The 25,250-nt window shown below is 46.9% G+C and overlaps 1 protein-coding gene across 4 annotated transcripts in view; it reads left to right on the forward strand.

Annotated features, from left to right (window-relative positions):
- The first annotated feature begins 521 nt into the window (after positions 1 to 521).
- FAM214A (family with sequence similarity 214 member A) overlaps positions 522 to 25,250 on the forward strand; it is a 224,167-nt gene continuing 199,438 nt past the window's right edge. For 2 of the 4 annotated variants that reach the window (XM_030189260.1, XM_030189265.1), the window contains exon 1: positions 4,613 to 4,660. In XM_030189260.1, the coding sequence (XP_030045120.1) occupies positions 4,633 to 4,660 (28 nt within the window). In that variant the 5' untranslated portion in view covers positions 4,613 to 4,632. Of the gene's footprint in view, positions 542 to 3,209; positions 4,152 to 4,612; positions 4,661 to 25,250 lie in introns of those variants that run through there. The other 2 variants (XM_030189280.1, XM_030189272.1) reach the window with 2 other exon arrangements.

The following is a 25,250-nucleotide window of genomic DNA, read 5'->3' on the forward strand; positions in this document are numbered from 1 at the left end:
TTCCTTCAAAAATTATAGGTTCTTGAACTAGGCATAAAGAATGCAACTCACAATGCCAATTGTTATTCATTGGTGAAAACTGCCAACACCATATTAAGGTCACCACCTACATTCCTAAAACATCCCAGATGACAAGGACAGCTGTTTGGAATGAACTCCTGAAAGCCAAGCACTCATTACCCTAGTTATTATCAATGTTCCCTCTGAGCTGTACATATGCACAGAGGTATACAATTTGAATCCTTCTTATGCAGAACACCTGTTTCTCCACACAGGCAGAGACACAGCTGTTTTCCAGTTCCATTTTCAGATTGCCTGCTGTCAATCAGAGAAGTTTGAATGAGTCCTCCTGACAATCAGCTAAGCTTAAGGGAATCCACTGATCCATCACCTGTTGTCCCGCTAAGTAGAGGCACTTTTTCTTATTATTGATTACACTTGCAACCAATCATCTGAGACCTTACTTCTGTGGCCAGCTGGAGGATTCCTGAAGGAGTGGAGCATGTTTATGAAATTGGATCTCAGTTCTATCTGCTCCCAGGTAAAGGGAAGGGAGGGGAGGGAGAGCATTGTTTGGTGGCCTGTGTCCTGAGAGGACAAGGGAATATTTGCATGGGGCAAACACTGAAGAAAACAGTGGGAAAAGGTGGAGGGCAATGGACAGATGCTGAGGAAGGAGGAAATAAGTGGAGAGATAGATGCTGAAGAAACATGAGGGACAGATACTGGGAGAAAGGTAGAAAACCACTGGGGGAGGGGATAGAAGCTGGGGAAGTGAGGAAAGAGATGGGAAAGGGAGGCAAATGCTAGGGGAAATTGAGAAGAGATGAAGTTCAGACGCTGGGAAAAGGATAAAAAAGTAGAAGAGATGGAGCAGAGGCTAGATAAAGGGGGAAGAGATTAGGTTCAGATGGTAGTGAAGGGGGAAAGTAAGAGGGAAGGTGGGGCAGATGCTGGAAAGGGAGGAAGAAATATGGAATAGGTAAGGTGGGTGATGTAAAATGGAGGCATAGGAGAAGGTGTTCAGGAAGAGGGACAATGGAATAAGAGTAAGATAAAGAAAATAAAGAAACAGAGAACATAATGACATAAATTAGGTAGGTAGGTAAATTATATACAGTTAAATGCCTGTTTGTTTTTGCAAGTGTTTGAATAGATGTAGGCCTTCTTTAGGGGATGATGAGTTTTGCAACTATGGTCAGATGCTGGGTTTTTAATTCTTGGAATTTTGAAAATTAAGTACTGTGTTATGTCCAGTTTCATTGTGTATGTTTTATTATGTAAACCACTGAGATCATATTTTGACCAGATGTGTGGTCTGCTTGTTTAAATAATCTAAAGATCAAATGGCCCATTCAAGAAAATAGAGCAAAGCATAGGGAGCTGAAAGATCTGACACAAACTAAAATAAATAGTGGGGAAAGAAAGAAATAGCAACGAAAGGAAGTGGTTTGGATCTAACTACTTACCTTTCCAAACCTGGGCTCAAGATGGAGAGAACCCAAAAGGGGCAAGGCCATGGGAGGTGCATGGATGGGTCAGGGGTGTTCCAAAAATTTGTGTGAAGTTATAGACTATCAAGGACATGCATCCAAATTGGGTGCCACGAACTACACCTCATTTCAGAAGGCATAAGTCCTGGTGCCCAAATTTGGGCGCCCAAGTCATCGCTCAATGTTATTTATAATGGCTGCTCATCTTTTGAGTGCCTATTATAGAATAGCATTGAGCGCCAATATATTTTGGCACCGATTTTTGAGCAGGAGTAAATTTGTGTGGCAAATTTTGGAGAGGCAATTTTATAAAAGCATGAGTGCATTGTTTATTATGTACTGTTGGTTTTTTTTTTTTTAGTTTAATATACAGTCTTATTTGTCATGTAGGTCAAGGTGGTGTACAAGGATAGTAAAGAAATCCAATTCATGGACAGATCAGACCAAGCATACAGATATCAACTCAGGGGATGAACAGGATAACTTAGGCATACAGAATACTATACTGCAAACAGATAAAGCTGGGTGATTAACCGAAATAGAGGATAAAGCTTCAGAATGTGCCGACAACTTAATTCTCGAAGTTTGGTGAAAAAGAAATGGTTGTTCTAAATTTCCTGAAAGGAAAGGCTGCTGAGGTACATAAGTGCGTATGTTTTCTTTATAAAATGCATGCAACATATTCACCTTTGTACCTCAACATTCTACTTCCCCTACCATAAAATTACCTCCATAATAGACAGTTCTTCCTCCTTAGAGCTTATAGTCAAGACAGACAGGCAGGCAGCAGCACAATACCAAGGATTGTGCCAGTGGTATGGTTGCAAAGAACACAAATATGGAGGGCACATAGTGCTCCCAGCTCACTATCTATTCTTCATTGGTTGGGGCAAAGCAGGTGGGGCAGAGGGGGCCGATGGATGAGTCGCACAGAGTACATCTATAACTCGCTATGGCCAGGCCGGCCTAGACATGACTAAGCAGTTGCCTAGGGGGTGAGGGCAGAAGTCAATGCAAAACAATAAATCCGGACAGCAACACAAACTGAAAGAGCCATCAGCACAAGCTTTAATGTATAGGGGTTTTGTGTGATGATCATGATTGTCCAGATAAAATTTCAAAACCTTGGGGTTAAGGAGGCTGAAGTTGAGGGGTGTACTTGTCCTGCAAACAAGATATACAACCGTAAACAATTAAAAGGATAATGTGGTTTAAAAGCAGCATGGACAGGTGAGAAGTAAAAAACACAGCATATGACAGAAATCCTTCCCCCTGCACACTTAAAAAGTTATGTGTTTTACCCCATGACCTGCTTTGAAAGGTTACACACCTCTCTACTAAAGGTTACAGAGAATGTCGAGGAGAAATGTTCTCTCTTCCCAAAGCCATGGTTACTGTATGTTCACAATAGAAACAAATCCACCCCCCCCCCCCTTTAAAAAAATAAAAGCTTAAAGGAATTCCGATAACGCGAGCAGCTGTTTGGCACAATTACTATCGGCTCTCGGACTACCTGCAGGACAAGAGGCCAAAGTTGCCTGTTGCTATAACAACAACGAGTTCGTCCTAGGAGCAAAGCAGCGAGAGGCCGAAAGGAAGTGACGATAGCAGATTGGTTGTTGTTGGGACACGTGACCTCGCTCTCCCAGCCAGCCTGTAGACAGACAGACAGTGTTTTTGACAGCCCTGAGCCCATAAAGAAGTGAGAGAGGGGTTGAGGGAGGTGGTGGTGGATGTGTGCGGCGGGTTTTTGAGATGTGGGGGGAAGGGTGGCTTCGTTTACAGTAAACTCGGTTCAATGTAATGACTGACATGGCAAAATAAAGCGGATGGTGTGTTGCCTTGAGGTTCCCCTTTCTTTCTCCTCCCTCCCCGTACCTTAGAGGGTTAGGTTTAAGCTTCTAAGGCTAGCAACAAATGCTTGGCAACAACAGTATAACTACTTAGATGAACTATTTGGCTAGACAGAAACGTGAGAACAGGGGAGGTGGCGAGCCAGAGAAGCAATAGTCCGGGGGCACGGGGACCTCGCGCTAGTCATGCGGAGGCAATGGATTTTCGGCCGGACTTGACGAGCCCGAGCCCAGCAGAGCAAAGGCGAAAGGCGTGTGGTGTCAGTTGAGCTGACGAGCCAAGGGCATGGGGGATGGGAGGCCGCTGAAGAGGCTGCTGGCTCGCTCAGGCTGTGGGGAGGAAGGCGGACAGCCCTGTCCAGCCCCGAGGAAGCCTGCGGTAGGTGTAGCGGTCCTGCCCTGCCCTTCCAGGTTAAACAGCACTGCTCGTTGCCTGCAGCTCTTTTCAGGCTCTCGATGATTATGGTGAGCTCTCTGTTGTTTCGGCTTAGCAGTCAGTTTAAAAATAGCCCGTGCGCGGCGCTTAGACGCTGCTGTGTCAGGAGAGGACAAACTGGCGACATCCACGGGAATCGTTAGTTTTCCCTGAATTGGAGCTACCATGAACGCTAGGCCCAGATTCTAACAGACGTGAAAGCTTGTTCTGGGAAGGGGGCTCGTGTGGGTTTCTTTTTTTGTTGTTCTTTTTCATTATTATGAAGGAAAAGTAATTTCTGTAGACGGTGCGTTTCACACAAGAAGATTGCAGACTGATTTCTGAGACTTGGGTGGAACTGGCCAGGCGAAAACATGAAGCCAGATAGAGGTAAATGGGTTGTTATTATTATTATTATGGAATGTAAGTAAACTGAATATTCAAAACCGACTATCACTATTTTTATTAATCTTTTTTTTTAATTGTGTTTTTTCTGTAGTCCACTTAGCGTGATAATTATTTGTATTACTTGTAAACAAGATTTTAAAGAGAGTCTACATTATTTGGTTAAGAAATAACTGGTTTTAGCTCAAGCTATGATTATCGATTTTGGAATAAAGACAGTCATATTAAATTGTATGCTATATAATATACTGAATGTTTCATTGCTGATAATTGAAAACAATGGGCATGAAAGAGTTAAAGAGAAAATGAGCAATACAGCTGAGTTGGCATATATAGTATTTGAGGGAGCAGCTGATCTGTACAAAAGCAAGCTTGTCTTGAATGCCAGTTTAGAGTGCAGATCACGTTACTGAAGTTTGTTCAGTGTAATAGCACCAGGATCGAAAGAAAGACGTAAATAACCGAGATGTTATTTAAAGGCGATTTAATGAAAGGTGAGATTTTAAACTCGGCAAGAAAAAAAAACTGCAGCCGATGGTCTACATATGTACAATTATAGCAGTTTTCAGGTTTCCATATGTAGCTGAAATGGAATAACACAATTTTTTCCCCAAGATTGGTCCCCTCCCGTCTCTCTCTCTCCCGTTTTCTTACTTCAGCCAACAAGTCTCAAAACATAACCCACGACTTGTTTATCCTGCATGCCCAAAACAACCTGGCTTTAAAAACATTTTTTTTTCTTCTTCACCATACAGTTAATGTCTGCTCTTTAACCTCCCCCCCCCCCCCCCATGGGGCAGATGGAGTAACATATGCTACTTTTTTAACGCAATTAATACTTTGTATTTGATTTTCTCATGCTAGTCTTACTCTGTGAATGATTCAGGAAGAATCATTAGTTTTGGAAAATTAGTATTAAAGCATTGTGCTAAAGGATAGTGGAAGGGGTGCGCAAAACAATTCCAAATAGCTGTATAAAATATTGCTCCCAGTTTTAAAAATTGTGCTCAAATCTAGTGAAGTTTTTTTTTTATTACTCTTTAGTGTTGAATGTTTACACTAGTTTCGGGCTGGTGTAAAGATGCCTTTGGGAGTAAAAAATAGTCTGAGGTGAAGTGCAATATTTCACTTCAAATGATCCAAGTTTTCTGGTGGCCAAGTGGGTGACAGATCCTCCCCTCCTCCACAAAAATTCCGTAATGGCCCCTGTCCCTAACTTCCCCTTCCTTCCCAGAGATTTCCCTGTTAGCCTTTGACCTCCCCTACCCCTCCTTTCCAAATATTTCCCTGTTTGCCTATGGAACATCCCCTCCCCTTGAATCCCCCAAATCTAGCCTTTTAAAGTGGGAGCCAGGAGTGATACCCACTCACTCCTGCCCCCCAAGTTACCATCTTGGAAAAGTGCACCTGACCCCGTGTGGTGCAGCCTGGGACAAACTGTCCAAGATTTTTCTGCTAAATAAGGCAACCTCAAATTTGGCAGACTGTATATTCCTGGAATTGTGGATTTTTCGCAAGTCCATTTAGTAGTGGTTTATGGACTTGTCCTTTAGGAAACCGTCTAACCCCTTTTTAAACTTTGCCAAGCTAACCGCCTTCATCACGTTCTCCGGCAACGAATTCCAGAGTTTATGCGTTGGGTGAAGAAAAATTTTCTCCGATTTGTTTTAAATTTACTACACTGTAGTTTAATCGCATGTCCCCTAGTCCTAGTATTTTTGGAAAGCGTGAACAGGCGCATCACATCCACCTGTTCCACTCCACTCATTATTTTAAGTAGTGTATTTAAAATAAAAAAACAAGGGAGCGCTCTTCGGCGCTAGGACTGGCACAGGGGGTTGTTTTTCTCTTCAGTGCTTCTCTCATAACGGCGTCGAAAGCCACGAAGTGCTGCTCCTGGTGGAGCTGGAGAGCAGCGAGCCTTGTACGCGCCAAGCTGCGCTGGATTTGCCATGTTGGGTGGGGGGGGGGGCAGCCTGAGTTTGGGCGATCAGTCGTCGAAGGGTCCCATTTTGGCGGGAACCTCGAGCCTTGCTTAGGCACATGCATCTGTGGGCGCCATTTTTTCTCTGCCTGTACGGGCTTTGCACGTGGCAGCAGAGCAGTTGCAGGGTGAGCACTTTCTTGCCCTGGAAGAGTCTGGAGTGTGGGGGGAGCCATCTGGGTGTGTAGGGGGAGATGGGGTCCTGTTTTCCCCAGAATTTGTGCTTCTTAAGCACGAAGCCTTTTTGTTGAAATGCTCAGGGGCTCCCCAGCTTTCTGACCTGCGCCTGAAGCATTGCCTTGTCAGCAGCCCCCTTTGCTCAAGAGACCACAGTTTGGGTCTCCATTGTCTCAGATGCAGATGACGGCTCAGATGGCTTGGAAGAAGGTGAATTGCCGCTGGAGGAGGGGGATGACCCCACAGCTCTTTTTTTTTTTTTTTTTTTTGGAAGGATGAGCTTCTTGTCCTTACTGTCCAGGCACTTGAAGTTTTAAATATTTCTTCCCCAATTTCTGCAGTCAGCCCCCTGCGTGCCCCTTCTATCCTGTGTGGGACCAAAAGTCCCTCTTAATTGTTTCACATTACACAAGTACATAAGTATTGCCATACTGGAAAAGACCAAAGGTCCATCGAGCCCAGCATCCTGTTTCCAACAGTGGCCAATCCAGGTCACAAATACCCGGCAAGATCCCAAAAGTGTACAAAACATTTTATACTGCTTATCCCAGAAATAGTGGATTTTCCCCAAGTCCATTTAATGACGGTCTATGGACTTTTCCTTTAGGAAGCCGTCCAAATCTTTTTAAAACTCTGCTAAGCTAACCGCCTTTTCCACATTCTCTGGCAACGAATTCCAGAGTTTAATTACAAGTTGAGTGAAGAAACATTTTCTCCGATTCGTTTTAAATTTACTACATTGTAGCTTCATCGCATGCCCCCTAGTCCTAGTATTTTTGGAAAGCGTGAACAGACGCTTCACATCTACCTGTTCAACTCCACTCATTATTTTATAGACTTCTATCATATCTCACCTCAGCTGCCTTTTCTCCAAGCTGAAGAGCCCTAGCCGCTTTAGCCTTTCCTCATAGGGAAGTCGTCCCATCCCCTTTATCATTTTCGTCACCCTTCTCTGCACCTTTTCTAATTCCACTATATCTTTTTTGAGATGCGGCGACCAGGAGTGAACACAATTTTCGAGGTGCAGTCGCACCATGGAGTGATACAAAGGCATTACAACATCCTCATTTTTGTTTTCCATTCCTTTCCTAATAATACCTAACATTCTATTTGCTTTCTTAGCTGCAGCAGCACACTGAGCAGAAGGTTTCAACGTATCATCAACGACGACACCTAGATCCCTTTCTTGGTCCGTGACTCCTAACATGGAACCTTGCATGAAGTAGCTATAATTCGGGTTCCTCTTTCCCACATGCATTACTTTGCTATGAAAGTCCTCATTTCTGCACAGTGGGACACTCCAGAGTCTGGCTTGAGGGTGACACGGGTGATGTCACGCCTTTATGTTCTTTCTGAATCATATTTGGAGTCCCTGAGACTCCCAATGGTGGATTCCTTGATCTCTGTGGTCACTAAAAAGACTACACTTCCAGTGGAGGGGGGCACGGCTCTTAAAGACCTGCAGGATCATAAGTTGGAGTCTTCTCTCAATTTGTCTTTTGAGGTGGTGGCGTTCAGTCTCCATGCGTCTGTATGTGGGTCGTATGCAGCACGTGCCTGCCTTTCCTAGGTTCAAAAGGCTTCTGCAGAGGAGCTTGTTAGTTTCTTGCCAGCCCTGGTGTCAGGCTTGGCTTACTTACTGTTTTGAGTGTCTGCTCACCGCTGGATCTGGTTGAGATATTGGGCGGCTGATGTGGCTTCTAAATCGAGCCTTGTGAGATTGCCCTTTTGTGGGAAGCTGCTCTTCAGGGAGGATTTGGAAAAGATTGTTAAGGCCCTTGGTGGCTCCAAGGGTCAGCGTCTCCCTGAGGATAGGGCCAGGGCAAGTTTCTGTGCTGGATCCTCTCGCTCCCGCTTCAGGGATGCAAAGCGTTACTGGCCTGGTCATTCTGGAGCCTTCCAGAGGCCTCGTTTTGCACAGAAGTCACAGTCCTTTCGAGGGGAGCGCTGTTTGGCTACCTCCGGATCTAGAGCACAGCCAGGTTCTAGAGCTTCCCAATGATGGGGCCCTAGTCCATCCTCAGTTGATAATTGGGGGACGGCTGTCCCATTTTCTGGGTGAATGGACCAGGGTAACTTCAGACAACTGGGTCTTGGAGGTCACCCGAGATGGCTACAAACTCATTTGCCCATCCTCTGGTGGATTTTTTTCTTGGAGTCGCCGTGCAAGACTGCTGCCAAAGAGGCGGCATTCCGGGAGACCCTTGCCAACCTGCTGCGGCTAGGAGTGGTTCAACCTGTACTGCAGTCGGTGTTAGGCCTCAGCCGTTACTTCATTTATTTAATGGTGCCCAAGAAAGACTGCTCCTCTCGTTTGGTCCTCAATCTCAAGGGCATAAACAAAGTCTTGCAGGTTCACCACTTTTGGGTGGAAACTTTGCGGTTGGTCATTACAGCAGTTCAGCTGGGAGAGTTCTTGACCACCCTCGATCTCAAAGAGATGTATTTGCACATTCCTATCTTGGCCTCCTCATCAGCATTTCCTTCATTTTGTGGTGCTTGGTCGGCACTTCCAGTTCCAGGCTATGCCCTTTGGACTGCCTATGGCGCCCATGACGTTCTCCAAGGTCATGGTGGCTGTGGCCTCCTCATCAGCGTTTCCTTCATTTTGCGGTGCTCGGTCGGCACTTCCAGTTCCAGGCTATGCCCTTTGGACTGGCTATGGCGCCTAGGACGTTCTCCAAGGTCATGGTGGCTGTGGCATCATTCCTCAGAAAGGAGGGCGTTCAGGTTCATCCTTACCTCGATGATTGGCTCATTCAGGCACCATCTTATATAGAGAGTCGAAGGGTGACAGAAAGGGTGATCGGGTTTCTGCTCTCCCTCGGTTGGGTGATCAACCTGCCCAAATGTCACCTGTCTCCCTCACAGTCTTTGGAATACCTGGGAGTGACTTTCGACACACAGGGACCGTGTTCCTTCCAGCAGCACGCTGGCTGCAGCTCCAAAGGCAGATGGAGGGGCTCTTGCGAGTTCTGGGTCCCCGGGCATAGCATTTTGTGTAGGTATTGGGCTCCATGGCAGCCACGCTGGACATGGTGCTCAGGGCCAGGTCCCATATGCAGCCCCTGCAGGCGCTTCTACTCAGCCATTGGTCTCCTCTGATGGAGGATTACCTGTTTCAGATTCCGTGGACTTTGCATGGCCATTTGGCCATGCGCTGGTGATTGACCCTGGAGAACCTGGCAAGGGGTTCTCCCCTTGCGGCGCAGGATTGTATGGTTGTGACCACGGGCGCCTGCCTCCGGTTGGGGAGCGCATTGTCTCGGTCAGACAACCCAGGGCGCTTGGTCCACAGTGGAGGCATCCTGGTCGATCAACCTCATGGAGTTGTGAGTGATTCGCTTGACTCCCCGGAATTTTCCTCCATTCCTGCAAGCCCATGCGGTTCTTCTTGGACAATGTGACGTGGTGGCCTATGTCAAAAGACGGGGACACATGGAGTACTCCTCTGGCAAAGGAAACAGCTCTGTTCTGTGGGAATTTCCAACGTGCAAGTAGATTTCCTCAGTTGGACCCAACTGGACCAGGAGAGTGGGAACTCTCGCCACAGGCGTTCGCTCAGATCACGGAATGCTGGAGAGTTCCCGTGTTTAATCTGATGGCCCAGAGAGCCAACGCGAAAGTTCCTTGCTTTTTCAGCAAAGGCAGGGAGTTCGGGTCAGCTGGGTTTGATGCCCTTCTCTAACGGTGGCCCCTGGGTCTCCTGTATGTGTTTCCTTTCTGGTCCATGATAGAAAGAGTAGTGGGGTGAATTGCCAGGCATCCATGGCCCACAATAGGGAGAGTAGTGGGGTGGATTGCTGGGCATCTGAGTCTGGTGATTCTGGTGGCTCTGGACTGGCCCCGATGTCCGTGATACCCGAATCTTGTCAGGCTCCTGGACAGTCGTCCATTGTGCCTGTCTCTGCAGTATGGTCTTCTGATTCAGGGACCCATCATAATGTAGGATCCCTCCCCCTTTGGTCTTACAGCTTGGCCCTTTAGAGGGCACATTTAAGGAGGAAGGGGTAACCTGACTGAGTTATTTCTACTGTCCTGTAGGCATGGAAGCACTCTACTTCTGTGGCATACGCTCGAGTTTGGAGCACCTTTGGATCTAGGTGTTTCTTGGCGGGAGTTTCAGCAGCTTCTGCCTCTGTGGCGTCCATCCTTTCCTTCTTAGAGGACTGCCTGAATAAGTCTCTTTGAGTTCCTTGAAAGTCCAGGTGGCGGCCTTGGCTTGTTTTCGGGGCCGCCTTCAGGGCTCCTCGAATGCTGTGCACCCAGATATTGTGCATTTTCTTCAGGAGGATGAACCATCTGCTGCCCCTGTGGTTGCCTGTTGTTCCATGTACCCCAAGCAATTCCGGGCTCTTTGCTTCCTCGACGTGAGACAAGCTCTTCTCAGGTATTTGGAGGTGACGAATGAATTTCGTCTTTCTGACCATCTCTTTGTCATTTTTGGAGGCAGTAAGAAGGGTCATATGGCTTCCAAGGCCACCATAGCCCATTGGGTGCGGGAGGCCAACTCTTCAGCCTACGTGGCATTGGGCAAGCAAGCCCCTGCGCAAATTCATGCTCATTCTACGCGAGCTCAGGCTTCCTCCTATGCAGAGTCCCGTTTAGTTTCTCTGGAAGATATCTGCAGAGCCGCTGCATGGGCTTCGGTCCATACGTTCACTCGTCATTATCAGGTGGATGTAGCAGCTCGGCAAGATGCGGTGTTTGGCTCGTCTGTGATTTCTGTCGGGTTGGGGGTGTCCCGCCCTACTTGAGGACTGCTTGGGTACATCCCACAAGTTTCTGGATTGATCTGTGGGACACTATGGAAGGAAAAACTTTTACCTGATGATTTTCTTTCCATTAGTCCCAACAGATCAATTCAGAGGCCCCGCCCCCCCCTGGATTTACTGTCTGCGGGTTTTGTTTCGGTTGGTTAGTTTTTTCGGGTTTCGTGGTTCTGAATGTTCCTTCGTTTGATGAAATAATAAAAAGTAATTTAGGAGTGGTAGAAGTATGTTGGGCATTTGGTCTAAATGTCAGGAGACTTTTTTTTTTATTGTTTCCATTCCACTGCTTTGGTATCGTTCATACTGAGATTTACTTGGCTGCACAGGTCCACATAGAGAGAACCTCTGAGGTTTGCTATATCTCCATCTGCTAGTAGAGGGACACAACCCACAAGTTTCTGGATTGATCTGTTGGGACTAATAGAAAATTATCAGGTAAGAATTAATTTTTCCTTAAATGTTTTTGGTGTGGTTATAAGAACATAAGAATAGCCATACTGGGTCAGACCAATGGTCCATCCATCCCAGTATCCTGTTAGCAACAGTGACCAATCCAGGTCAGAAATATCTGGCAGAAACCCAAATTGTAGCAGCATTATATGCTACCAATCCCAGGGCAAGCAGTGGCTTCCCTATTAACATACTATGGACTTTTTCTCCAGGAACTTGTCCAAACCTTTTTAAAACTCTGATACGCTAATGGCTGAGCTTAGCTATTCATTGAGTGAAAAAATGTTTCCTCCTATTTGTTTTAAAAGTATTTTCATGTAATTTCATTGAGTGTCCCCTGGTCTTTGTACTCTTTTTTTTTTTTTTTTTTTTTTTTTTTTTTTTTGGGAAGAGTAAAAAAAATGGATTCACTTCTACTCGTTCTACACCACTCAAGATTTTGTAGACCTCAATCCTCGACTGTCTCTAGTCCAGGCGGAAGAGACCTAACCTCTTTAAGCTTTTCCTTATATGGTTGCTGTATTTTAATATAAAATTTTTTTTAAGTATTTTGTTCTGAGCATTGAAGGAAGAGACTTCGACCTATAAAGAATTTAAACAAGTGAAACCTCATCTGCCACAGAAGGTCTACATAATGACCATTCATAAATGGCTATAATCATTGGTTTCAGTTAAAGCTCCAAAAAAGTAACAGTGAAAAACAACTCCATAAAAAACACTGTTACAAAAAATGGATGCTATTAAATATAGAAACAATACCATAGTCTCTTTTCTATCAATGTTCATTTCAAGCTGAAAAAGTACAACTATACGAGTCCTCTTTGCACAGGATGAAAACCATGTCACTTAGCTTAGGATGAAATATTTCACTCTAGCATCCAAAAACGTGGCTGATCCAATCCTGCTTTATTCTTTTTTCATTTACTGTAGCAAAGGTTCCATCATCCTCGACAAGGAGGAATAACGTTAATCAGCTTGTCTCTAAGATGGTAATTAGTGGTTTAAAAACGCTTTCACCATCCAGACTGCCTACTTGCTGATGTCACTTAGGCACATACAGAATATTTAAAGGAATATAACTTAGAAAAAACCTTCCCACTCTATAGGTCAATTAAGACATTGTGGTGCAACAGTTCTGTATTTTAATCCAGTTGGATACTAAGGAACAAAGGTCAACACAAGTTGTAAGCCATCTCTTACTATTTGTGACCTAGTTTTCAAGAGCTGCATGCCCTTCATCAGCTCAAGTGTGTTGGAAATGTAAGTTGAAAGCTTTCAAATTATACTGAGGGAAGTTTTCTAAGCTATTAACATGGGTGAAACACATTACCGGACAACGGGTCAGTCCCATTTACATCAGATAATCGAGACTGTACGGTACTATTCCTTAGCATCAGCAGCAGATGAATCCAGAGACTTGTGGGTTGTGACCATTTACCAGCAGGTGGAGAGAGAGAGGTCTGAACTGCAGTGTCTTATAGGATGGAATGTTCTTTGGTCAGTCAGTATTCTCTATCTCCAGCAGGCGGATGGATGGTCTTTTTCAAGCTCCTGGTCTCATCTGATGGTGGCTCCTGTTCTGGGTCTCTCAGTTCAGTAGAGCTTTGGGATGTGTGGCTGAGCGGTGCCACCTTTAGGGAGTACACCTGCTCACCCAGGTCCCTCCCCCATCCTTCTCCCCTCTCTAGCCCTTCTTCCATTCCTCACTGAAAAAGTAAAAAATTGGGCATAATTCTTTAAAAACCACAGCCTTGGCTGCAGGAGAGATACTGGTTTGGGCCAGTATAAAGGGCTTAGTTGTGGAGAGGATGTGAGTGTGCTTCCAGCAGCACTGAGTTTTGACAGGCAGGAATCCTGATGACTGGCTGTGTCAGGGTGAGTGTATCTGTACATTTTCTTTCACCTTTGGGTCAGTTGCGGCTTTACCTTTGTTTTCTTTACAATGGCTGCCGAAGTTGTTAAAAGCTGGTCTCACTGTGGGAAGCAGGGAGCAGCATTGGGCAGTGTTTGGGTGCCTGTGTAGTCTCTCCTCTGGCAGAGGGGGCCGTGTTCGGGGAGGTCTCATTAGCTTCCCGAGCAGGAGAGATGCGGGCTCTTTCCCCTCATGGGGCAGAAAGTGATCCGGCAGCCTTTTTAACAGCAGCGTGATTTGGGAGCAGCACTGTCATCGGCTTCTTTACCCGGCACTGCTTCAGAGATCTTTTCCTTACACACATGTCAGTGCTCTGGGGGTTTCGCTGAAACTGTTGTCTTCTGATTCCCCCCCCCCCCCAGTTCATTTTGCTGCTCCATAATGCCTATATGTTGCAGAAGTCTGTTAGGGGGAAAGGGAATGGGACTTGATATACCGCCTTTCTGAGGTTTTTGCAAGGTTTACATATATTCAGGTACTTATTTTGTACCAGGGGCAATGGAGAGTTAAGTGACTTGCCCAGAGTCGCAAGGGGCTGTAGTGGGAATCGAACTCATTTCCCCAGGATCAAAGTCCACTGCATTAACCACTGGGCTACTCCTCCACTCCACTAATGGTTCCTTTTTACCTTAGCCTTTGAAGTTTTCTAGCTTATTCCCTGCCTCAGGCTCCACTGATGGACCCTGCCCCAAAGAGGAGATAATTGCACTCCAGTTCAGAAGTAGGGTCTATTGCTCCCCTGCCTATCATTCTGAGGGACTCGTTTCAGGGCAGCCCCTTTCTGCACAGATGCAGGAGGAATTGGAGGAGGGGGGGGCTATTTACAGAGGTCACTGATGATTCCACCGTGGTGTGGATGTTTTATAAGCAGGAGTTGCCTTCCTTTATAGCTAAGGCACAAAAGGTTCTTAATCTGCTAATCTTAAAATGGTGAGCACTAGAAGACCGCTTCAGTCTTTTCCAGTGCATGGGGCTATGCAGGAAGTCATTTCTACTCAGTGGGTCACCCCATACATTGTCCTTCAGTTGGCAGCGGCTATATCACATCTTTACCCCATTTCCATGCCTGTGCTGAAAAAGCTATGTTTGCCTAAAATGGATTCATTAGTGGTGGCAGTCACCAAAAGCCCATGTTGTTTGTGGTGAGTTAAGATTTTACTTACAGTTCCGATTTTACTTACAGTTCCAGAGTTGGTTAAATACTGTTCCTAGTGTGGGAGCCAGTGAACAGCATCAGGGCACTGCACCATGTGTGTTAGGTCCTCTGAAAGGGCCTAATTAGTGTTCTGATATCCTTGGATATCCTTCATTTAGAGAACTTTGAGTCCCCTCAGTTTTTTCACAGAGGGTAGTTACTTAAGCACTCTGAAAGTTTTCCTCACTTCTTTTGTGGAACTTTCTTTTTCTTACCAGAACTCTATTTATATTGACAGTACAGGAATTCCTTTTTCCAGCACCTTTTAGAAAGAAGTTTACTTAGGCTTAGTCAGAGTCGTAGCGAGGGGAGCTGACACCTGGGGCGGGTCGCCGCTGCGCACCCCCCCCCCCCCGGGTGCAGCACAGCGCACCCTCCTCCTGCTGGAGCGCACCCCCCCGGAGCGCATACCTGTGGCGAGGGACGGGCGGGAGGGCCGATCCGCCCCGACTGCACGTTGCTGGGGTGTGTCGGCTCCGCGCTGGTTCACTGCTCTCTCTGTCCCGGAACAGGAAGTAACCTGTTCCGGGGCAGAGAGGGCAGTGCACCAGCGCGGAACCGACATCCCCCAGCGGCGTGCAAGGGGGGGCGGACCGCCCCCCCCCCCCCTTCCTACGCCACTGGGCTTAGTGCTGTTGGCTCCATGTTTCTGGAAATGTTACATGTTGTTATTTTTCTGAGGTGAGGCTAGTGCACTGGTCTCCATGGTAACCATGGAACCTCAGTGCTGCCATGGGGGCATTTTATCCAGGTGCAGTGTTAACAGCAAAATGGTTTTATTCTGGAAGGTGGCTGGCTTTCAGCCTGAAGGTCACAGGTTCAAGACTGGTTTGTGCATCGCATTCATTAGAAGCTGTGCAACTAAATGAATATTTTACTTCTCTCTCCCTTTTTGCTTGCCTTGACAAGCAGTTCATTGTATGGCTGGGACAGCTAACACTACACTACAGTGCTAAAGGTTAGCTATGTTGATTTGCCACAGCTCGTCTACTCTCTGTAATTGCGCACTGGCCAAAACTATTATGTACCAGCTCCAGCCACTACTGTATTGGTGGCACCACTCTACCTGTATGCTGTAGTGTCTCTAAATGCTTCTATTGCACTTTTGAACCTTTTCATTGTCTTGGACAGTTAGTAATTATTGCATAGCTACTTCAATGTAGAAGAATAGCTTTAATGGTTAAAGCAACCAGCTGAGAGTGAGCACAGAGATCTAGAAGTTGCTGGTTCAAATCCCACTGCACCTTGCCATCAATAGTGCACAATGGTACAAACAACCATATTCTGCTACACCATCTAGCTCTGGCTCTCAGCTACACTAGTTTAGCTCCAATGAGCAGCTAGTTATAATGCACAGCAACACAAGTCATCCTTGACCCTCTCAGCAAGAACATAGCTCTGGCTTAGGCATTGGACAGCTGATTTGGCTTCTAAGTCACATTTAGCAATCTACCTATTAAAGTAAACTTTTGTTTGGAGAAGATCTAGAGAACTTGAGTAAAGACATAGGGGACTTCAAGTCTCTGAGATTACCAGAGGACAAGTCTAAAGATTCTTTTAAATCCTCTGTCTCATCTTAGGTTTCGTGAAGCCAAGTGCTACAGGCCAGGCAATTCTAACTTTCAGGGTTCCCACTTCAACCAAGACAAGCCTTCTTTCATTCATTCTGCCAGAAAGAACTCTGCTTCAAACTCCAGGTTTACCAATGCCTTCTGCATCTCTAAATGATGGGGTCTCAGTTCACTCCTTGGGTTTCATAATAGCAGAACTCCTCTCCAGGTTCTATGAGGAGTGGACTAAAATTACCTCAGACCAATGTGTCTTGGAAATACTAAAGCAAGGTTACAAACTGGAGTGCTCCCATTCCTCTGCAGATTTTTTTCTTGGAAGCTCCATGCAAGCTCCAGCCCAAATATCAAGCTGTTCAAGCCACCTTGCAAATGCTTCTTCATTTAGGTACAGTCGAGACTGTCTTCAGTTGTAATTGGGGAATGGGAAGTTATCCATGTACTTTGTAGTTCCAAAGAAGAGAGCTTCCTTCTACCTGAATTTGGACTTGCAGAAGTTGTTTGACAGGTCCGGCTGTCAAAAAAAAAAAGAGAGAGAACTTCAGAGGTTTACTATATTTGGTTATGTGCAGCCACCTTAATTAACTTCAGTATTCTCTCTATCTAGCGGGTGGATGGTCATAACCGTGCAGCTCTGGATTGACTGGCTCTTGGCCTGGTCCCCTGGGTCTAGTCGAGCTTCTGGAGTCTAAGGTGTCCTGGTCCTGGGACTTGGGTGCACACCTGGCGGTGCCAGGTCCCTCCCTTCCTCCCCCATCGCCCCCCTCTCTGCCTGACTGGGGTTTGTGGTTCTCACTCTCCTGACTTTAAAAAGAGTCTGAGGTTTCTTTTGCTCCGGTGTTCTTTCCTGCCTTAATTGGCATTAGTTAGAATTTGTGTACAACTTGCTAGGTATATTTTGTAAAGTGGTCTGCGTAAATTCTAATGACATGGCCTTTAAGGTGGCAGCCCTGTGCCTGCAGGCCATGGTTTCTGGGTCTTATGTGGCCTGTATTTATTTTATTTTATTGTTACATTTGTACCCCGCGCTTTCCCACTCATGGCAGGCTCAATGCGGCTTTATACAGGTACTTATTTGTACCTGGGGCAATGGAGGGTTAAGTGACTTGCCCAGAGTCACAAGGAGATGCCTGTGCCGGGAATCGAACTCAGTTCCTCAGTTCCCCAGGACCAAAGTCCACCACCCTAACCACTAGGCCACTCCTCCACTGGAGGGCGACGAACTCTTCAGTGGGCGACGAACTTTTCAGTTTCTGTGACTTCGGGTCCATGGACTTGCCTACTTTGGAGGCTGGGCTGGCCTTCCTGGCAGATGATCTCTGTGACCTGCTTCAGGCTTCTGCTAAGCAGGTGGTGTTGGCAGTGTCTGTTTGTCGCTTGCTGTGGCTCTACCACTGGGCGGCGGATGTTGCCTCCAAGTCCACCTTAACCAAGCTTCCCTTTCAGGGCAAGCTCCTGTTTGAGGAGGATCTTGAGCGTTTGGTCAAGGATCTGGGGGAATCTAACTCCCATCGTTTTCGTGAGGATTGGTCTAAACCACCTTCTTGCCCTTCCTAGACGTGTTCCAGATTCCCTTGGTTGTTATTTTCCTTTGTTCTCTTAAGGTGAAGATTGCTCTGTGATGTTGTCCATGAGGCTACTATACTGCTACTACTTACCATTTCTATATCGCTACTAGACGTATGCAGCGCTGTACACTGGACATGAAGAGACTGTCCCTGCTTGACAGAGCTTACAATCTAATTAGAATAGACAAACAGGACAAATAAGGGAATTGCTAAGGTGGGAATGATAAAGCATGGGTACTGAACAAGTGAGTAAGGGTTAGGAGTTAAAAGCATCATAAAAAAAAGGTGAGCTTTTAACCTAGATTTGAAGACGGCCAGAGATGGAGCTTGACATACTGGCTCAGGAAGTCTATTCCATATGGTGCAGCAAGATAAAAGGAATGGAGTCTGGAGTTAGAAGTGAAGGAGAAGGGTGCAGATATGAGAGATTTACCCAGTGAATGGAGTTCCCAGAGAGGAGTGTAGGGAAAGATAAATGAGTGGAGAGATACTGAGGAGCTGCAGAGTGAATGTACTTGTAAGTCAGTAACAGGAGTTTGAACTACATGCGGAAACAGATAGGGAGCCAATGAAGTGATTTGAGAAAAGGGCTAATATGAGCATAGCGACACTGGCGGAATATTTAATTTATTTATTTATTTGTTACATTTGTATCCCGCATTTTCCCACCTATTTGCAGGCTCAGTGTGGCTTACATAGTACCGTAGAGGCGATCGCCAATTCCGGTATGAACAAATACAAAGTGATATGGTTATAAGTTGTGCAGCACAATTGTGAGCAGATTGAAGGGGAGAGAGATGGCTTAGTGTGAGAAGTAAGTTGCAATAGTCAAAGCGAGAGGTGATAAGAGTGTGAATAAGGGTTCTGGTAGTGTGCTCAGAAAGGACAAATTTTGGTAATATTATAGAGAATGGAACTACAGGTTTTAGCAGTCTGTTGAATATGTGCAGAGGAGAGAGAGGAGTCAAAGATGACCCCTAAGGTTACGAGCTGATGAGATGTGAGAGTGTTATCTACAGAGATAGAGAAGGAGGAAGAGGAGAGACTGGTTTAGGGAGAAAGGTAAGAAGCTCAGTCTTGGTCATGTTTAATTTCAAATGGTGGTGAGTCATCCAGGCAGCAATGTCAGACAAGCAGCCTGATACTTTGGCCTGGATTCCTACTGAAATTTCTGGTGTGGAGAGGTAGATCTGGGAGTCATCAGCGTAATGATACTTAAAACAATGGATTGAGATCAGAGTACCAAGGGAAGAAGTGTAGATAGAGAAAAGAAGAGAATAGGTTCCAGAACAATCCCTGAGATACATCAACTAACAGTGGGCTAGAAGTGGAGGAGGATCCACCAGAATATACACTAAAAGTATGATGGGAGAGAGAAGAAGAAAACCAGGAAAGAACAGAGCCCTGAAATCCAATTGAGGACAGCATATCGAAGAGTAGGCGGTAATAACCGTGTCAAAAGTAGCAGATCGAAAAGGATGAGGATAGAATAGAGACTTTTGGATCTGGCCAGGAATAGGTCATTGGAAACTTTAGCAAGCACTATTTCAGTTGAATGAAGAGGGCGAAAGCCAGATTGAAGTGGTTCAAGAATAGCTTGAGATGAAAGTCAAGACAACAGTAGTGAACAGCACGTTTGAGTATCTTGGATAGGAAAGGGAGGAGGGAGATGGGGCGATAGTTGGAAGGGCAGGTAGGGTCCAATGAAGGTTTTTTTGAGAAGTGGAGTGACTACAGCATGCTTGAAGGCATCAGGAATAGTTGCAGTGGAAAGTGAAAGATTGAGGATGTGAAAGACAAAAGGGATGTCAGTAGGAGAGAGTGCTAAGTAGATGGTTGAGAAATAGGATCAGAGGAACAGGTAGTTAGTTTTGAAAAGGAAAGAAAATGTGCAATTTCCTCTAAAGTGATTGATTTAAGAAAAGGAAGAGAAGGAGGCAGGGGTTGAAGGAGGGTTTACAGAATGGACTAAGGGAGCAAGAGGTGGAGGTGACTTGGTTGAGAATTCAAGTTTAATCTTGTGAGCCTTATCATGAAAGTACTCAGCCAGAGTCTGGGGAGAAAGTGGAGGTCGGCGGCGTCAACATCGAAAGGAGCATCAATGTCTGGAGGAGAGGTAATGGCTGCTGAGAGACCAACTTGTGCTGGGAGCAACGAGGTGTCGAGTGGGTCTCCACCTGCCTCGAGGCCTCCTGTTATGCAGGCCCCCCGGGACCGACCTTTGTCGGACCCGGCCCTGAGGAGACTTGAGGATTCCACGTCCTCATTGGTACTGAGGAGTCTAGAGGGACGTCGAGCAAAGGCAAAGAAGCACTGTCATTGTTCTCCTTCGACACACGGTGCCGGGAGCTCCGGGGCGTCGAGAGAGTCGGCACCTGAGAAGCATCAGCGCCAAGAGGATTGCACCCCCTCGATACAGGAGGTGCCGATGCGTTGGTCTCCTAGCAGCCCGGTACCTGCTCCCGAGCCTCCACAGATTCTGACTATGCCTATTCCACCGACCCCGCAGCCTTCTCCGATGGCAGCTCAAGACAAGTGCATCCGGGCCTTGTTTCCAGAACTTCTGGAGGGACTGCTAACGTCAGTCAGCTTCAGTGTCAGGGGTGCTTGCGCCTTCTGTACCGTCTGCTGCAGCGGTGTCTGACCCTTCTCCTGCGGTAAGGTCCCCGACTGCGGCATCGGCGTCAGCTGCCACCCAGGTCGACTCCCCTTCGACGTCGGTGGAGGGAGTTTCGCCGCAGTCTGAGTGGGTGTCAGCCTCTTGACATTGCCATCAAGGACATCGTTCCTCGGCGTCAAGGCAGGTCCAGTGTCGAAGTACCTTAGCAGAGGTCTTATCCGATACTGAGCAGGAGCATTCGTGGGAGTCAGAGGAAGATCTCAGGTACTTTTCTTCTGATGAGTCCTATGGGATTCCCTCTGAACCTTCCCCTCCACCAGAAAGGAGACTATCTCCACTGGAGAGTCTTTCCTTTTCCTTTTTTGTCTGGGAAATGGCTACGGCTATTCCCTTCCCTGTGGAGGTTGAGGATGAGCCCAGGATTGAGATGCTCGAAGTCCTGGACTATTCATCTCCACCTAAAGAGGCTGTGACAGTCACTCTGCATAAGGTACTGAAGGAAGTCCTTATGTGAAACTGGTCGGCCCCTCTGTCTGGCCCTGTGGTCCCGAAGAAAGCTGAATCCCAGTATTGAATCCACGGTGAACCTGGATTGATGAGGTCTCAGTTACCCCACAATTCCATGGTGGTGGATTCCGCCCTCAAAAGAGCCAGGAGTACTAGAGACTATGTTTCGGAGCCCCCAGGCAGAGAAGCTAAGACTCTTGACTGTTTTGGGAGGAAGACGTATCAGGCCGCTATGCTCGCTGCCAAGATTCAATCATACCAGTTCTTCACGAGCGTTCACTTGCGGGACTCGATAAGGCAACTGGAGTGGAGGAGTGACCTAGTGGTTAGGGTGGTGGACTTTGGTCCTGGGGAACTGAGGAACTGAGTTTGATTCCCACTTCAGGCACAGGCAGCTCCTTGTGACTCTGGGCAAGTCACTTAACCCTCCATTGCCCCAGGTACAAATAAGTACCTGTATACAATATGTAAGCCGCATTGAACCTACCATGAGTGGGAAAGCGCGGGGTACAAATGTAACAAAAAAAAACTGTCTGGCTTGGTTGATGCTCTCCCTCTGGAGCAAGCTGAGCCTTTTCGCCAGGTGGTCAGGCAGCAGAAGATGTGTCGAAAATTCCTGGCCACGGATATGTTCGACACTTGATGTAGCATCCAGAATTGCTGCTCAGGGTATAGTGATGCATAGACTCTCATGGCTGCGTGTCTCTGACCTGGATCATTCGGTCCAGCAGCGAATGGCGGATGTTCCTTGCCGGGGGGACCTTTTAGTGAAAAAGTAGAGGATCTTGTTGTTCAGATCAAGAAGCATAATGATGCTCTCTCCCACCAGGTGTCTTCTGCTACTACCTCCTCATCTAGGAGGTATTTTGGGGGGAAGAAGAGTGCTTTGTATTCCTATCCTAGGTGTAGGTACACTCCTGCTTCTCGACAGCCTGCCCAGGCTCAGCCCCAGCGCGCTCATTCCCGTCAACATCGTGCGTCTAAGGCCCGTGCTGCTCCCCAGCGAAAGCAGGGAATGGGCTTTTGACTGGCTCCAGTTAAGCATAGCCTCTGTAAAAGCGTCCGTACTGGACGCTTTGCTGGTTGGGGGAGGTTGATATTTTTTTCATCAAAGGTGGCCTCTCATAACCTCCTATCGATGGGTTCTTCAAATAGTTTGGTCAGGATACACCCTCAATCTGGAATCCAAACCTCCAAATTGCCCACCGGGAACTCGTTCTTACAGTTCCCAGCACAAACAGGTACTTGCAGAGGAACTCTCTGCCCTTCTGAAGGCCCAAGCGGTCAAACCCATTCCACCAGGGGAAGAAGGGCTGGGATTCTATTCCAGGTACTTCTAGTCTGAGAAAAGTTCAGGATGGTTTCCCTGGGCACCCTTCTTCCCATGATTTATGAAAATGATTGGCTATACTCTCTGGACTTTAAGGATGCTTACACACACATCTCGATACTCCCAGCTCATAGGAAGTGTCTTCGATTTCAGCAGGGAACACCGCACTTTCAGTACTGTGTACTGCCCTTTAGTCTGGTGTCTGCGCCCAGAGTGTTCACAAAGTGCCTAGCGGTAGTCGCAGCACCACTACACAGACTGGGAGTGCATGTGTTCCCTTATCTCGACAATTGGCTAGTCAAGAGCACCTCGTAGGCAGGTACTCTACAGTCCATGCAAATGACTATTCAGGTGCTAGAGCTACTGGGGTTCGTGATCAATTACTCCAAGTCCCATCTCGCCCCAGTTCAAAAGTTGGAATTCATTGGAGCTCTGTTGAACACAAAGACAGATCGAGCTTATCTTCCCGAGGTAAGGGCAGACAACCTCCTGTCCCTGGTGTCCATAGTTCGAGCGTCTCAACAGATCACAACTCGGCAGATGTTGAGACTTCTGGGGCACATGGCCTCCACAGTTCATGTGACTCCCATGACACGTCTACACATGAGATCAGCTCAATGGGCCCTAGCTTCCCAGTGGTGTCAAGCTGCGGGGGATCTAGAGGATGTGATCCAACTGTCCATTGACTTTCAGAATTCCCTTCAGTGGTGGACGATTCGATCCAATTTGACCTTGTGACGTCCATTCCAAATTCCTCAGCCTCAAAAAGTGCTGATGACGGATGCAACCCTCCTGGGGTGGAGAGCTCATGTAGATGGACTTCACATTCAAGGAGCTTGGTCCTTTAAAGAAAAAGGTCTTCAGATCAATCTTCTGGAATTGCGAGCGATCTGGAACGCTCTAAATGCTTTCAGAGATCGGCTGTCCAACCAAATAATTTTGATTCAGACAGACAATCAGGTTGCCATTTATTACACCAACAAGCAGGAGGGCACCAGATCTCGCCCTCTGTGTCAGGAAGCCGTCCAGATGTGGCTTTGGGCACGCTGTCATGGCATGGTTTTCCAAGCCACTTATCTGGCAGGCTTAAACAACAGTCTGGCCAACAGGTTGAGCAGGATAATGCAACCTCATGAGTGGTCTCTGAACATTGGCATAGCCCGCAAGATCTTCCAAGAGTGGGGCACCCCCTCGGTGGATATTTTTGCCACTCAATTCAATCACAAGGTCCCTCAGTTCTGTTCCAGGCTTCAGGCCCACGACAGACTAGCGTCAGATGCCTTTGTCCTTCATTAGGGAACAGGCCTTCTGTATTCATATCCTCCCATACCTCTAGTAGGGAAGACTTTGCTGAAACTCAAACAAGACTTCAGAACCATGATTCTGATTGCTCCCTTCTGGCCATGTCAGATTTGGTTCCTTCTTCTGTAGTTGTCCTCCGAGAAACCATGGCGATTGGAGTGTTTTCCAACCCTCATCACCCAGAACGAAGGGTCGCTACTACATTCCAACCTCCAGTCTCTGACTTTCATGGCCTGGATGTTGAGAGCTTAGAATTTGTCTCCTTGGGTCTTTCAGAGGGTGTCTCCCGAGTCTTGCTTGCTTCCAGAAAAGATTCCACGAAGAGGTGTTACTCTTTCAAATGGAGGAGGTTTGCCGTCTGGTGTGACAGCAAGGCCCTAGATCCTCTTTCTTATCCTACACAGACCCTGCTTGAATACCTTCTACACTTATCAGAGTCTGGTCTCAACACCAACTCCGTAAGAGTTCATCTTAGTGCGATTAGTGCTTATCATCCGCGTGTAGAGTGTAATCCGATCTCTGGACAGTCTTTAGTTCGCTTCATGAGAGGTTTTGCTTTTGTCAAAGCCCCCTGTCAAACCTCCACCAGTGTCATGGGATCTCAACGTCATCCTCACCCAGCTGATGAAAGCTCCTTTTGAGCCACTGAATTCCTGCCATCTGAAGTACTTGACCTGGAAGGTCATTTTCTTGGTGGCTGTTACTTCAGCTCGTAGGGTCAGTGAGCTTCAGGCCTTAGTAGTGCATGCACCTTATATCAAGTGTCATCACAACAGAGTAGTCCTCCGCACACACCCTAAGTTCCTGCCGAAGGTGGTGTCTGAGTTCCATCTGAACCAGTCAATTGTCTTGCCAACCTTCTTTCCCTGTCCTCATACCCGCCCTGGCGAAAGCAGTTTGCACACCTTGGACTATAAGAGAGCATTGGCCTTTTACGTGGAGCGGACGAAGTCCTTCAGACAGTCTACCCAGTTGTTTGTTTCTTTTGATCCCAACAGGCAGGAAGTCGCCATCAGAAAATGCACAATCTCCAATTGGCTAGCAGATTGCATTTCCTTCACTCATGCCCATGCTGGTCTGACTCTGGAGGGCCATGTCACAGCTCACAATGCCTCTATTGAAGAGATTTGCAAGGCTGCAATGTGGTCATCAGTCCACACATTCACATCTTACTACTGCCTTCAGCAGGATACCTGACACGACAGTGCTACAGATTCTTTTTGGGGTTTAGAATCCAGCTCCACCCCTCTAGACCCATTTTTGTTCTGTTCCAGGCTGCACTCATTTAGTTGTTTATGGTTTCAGGTCAATCTATGTTATGTCCTCATCATTGCGAGGTCCAATTGACCAATGTTCATTGTTTTGAGTGAGCCTGGATGTTAGGGATACCCCACATGTGAGAACAAGCAGCCTGCTTGTCTTCGGAGAAATCAAAGATACTTACCTGTAGCAGGTATTCTCTGAGGACAGCAGGCTGATTATCACAAATCCGCCCACCTCCCCTTTGGAGTTGTTAGTTTGTTTATATGCTTTTTGATTTAACTGAAGATTCACGCTCACGCGACGGACGGGACGTCGACCACCCATGCACGGTGCACACTGTTCGCGCGCCAGAAGACTCTGGCAAAACCTTTTATTTTTGCTGGGAAAAATTTGCCATTTCCTGGGCCGACGCGGACGTCAACCCACATGTGAGAAC

This window comes from Microcaecilia unicolor, chromosome 1, assembly GCF_901765095.1.
Source record: "Microcaecilia unicolor chromosome 1, aMicUni1.1, whole genome shotgun sequence".
Taxonomy (NCBI): domain Eukaryota; kingdom Metazoa; phylum Chordata; class Amphibia; order Gymnophiona; family Siphonopidae; genus Microcaecilia; species Microcaecilia unicolor.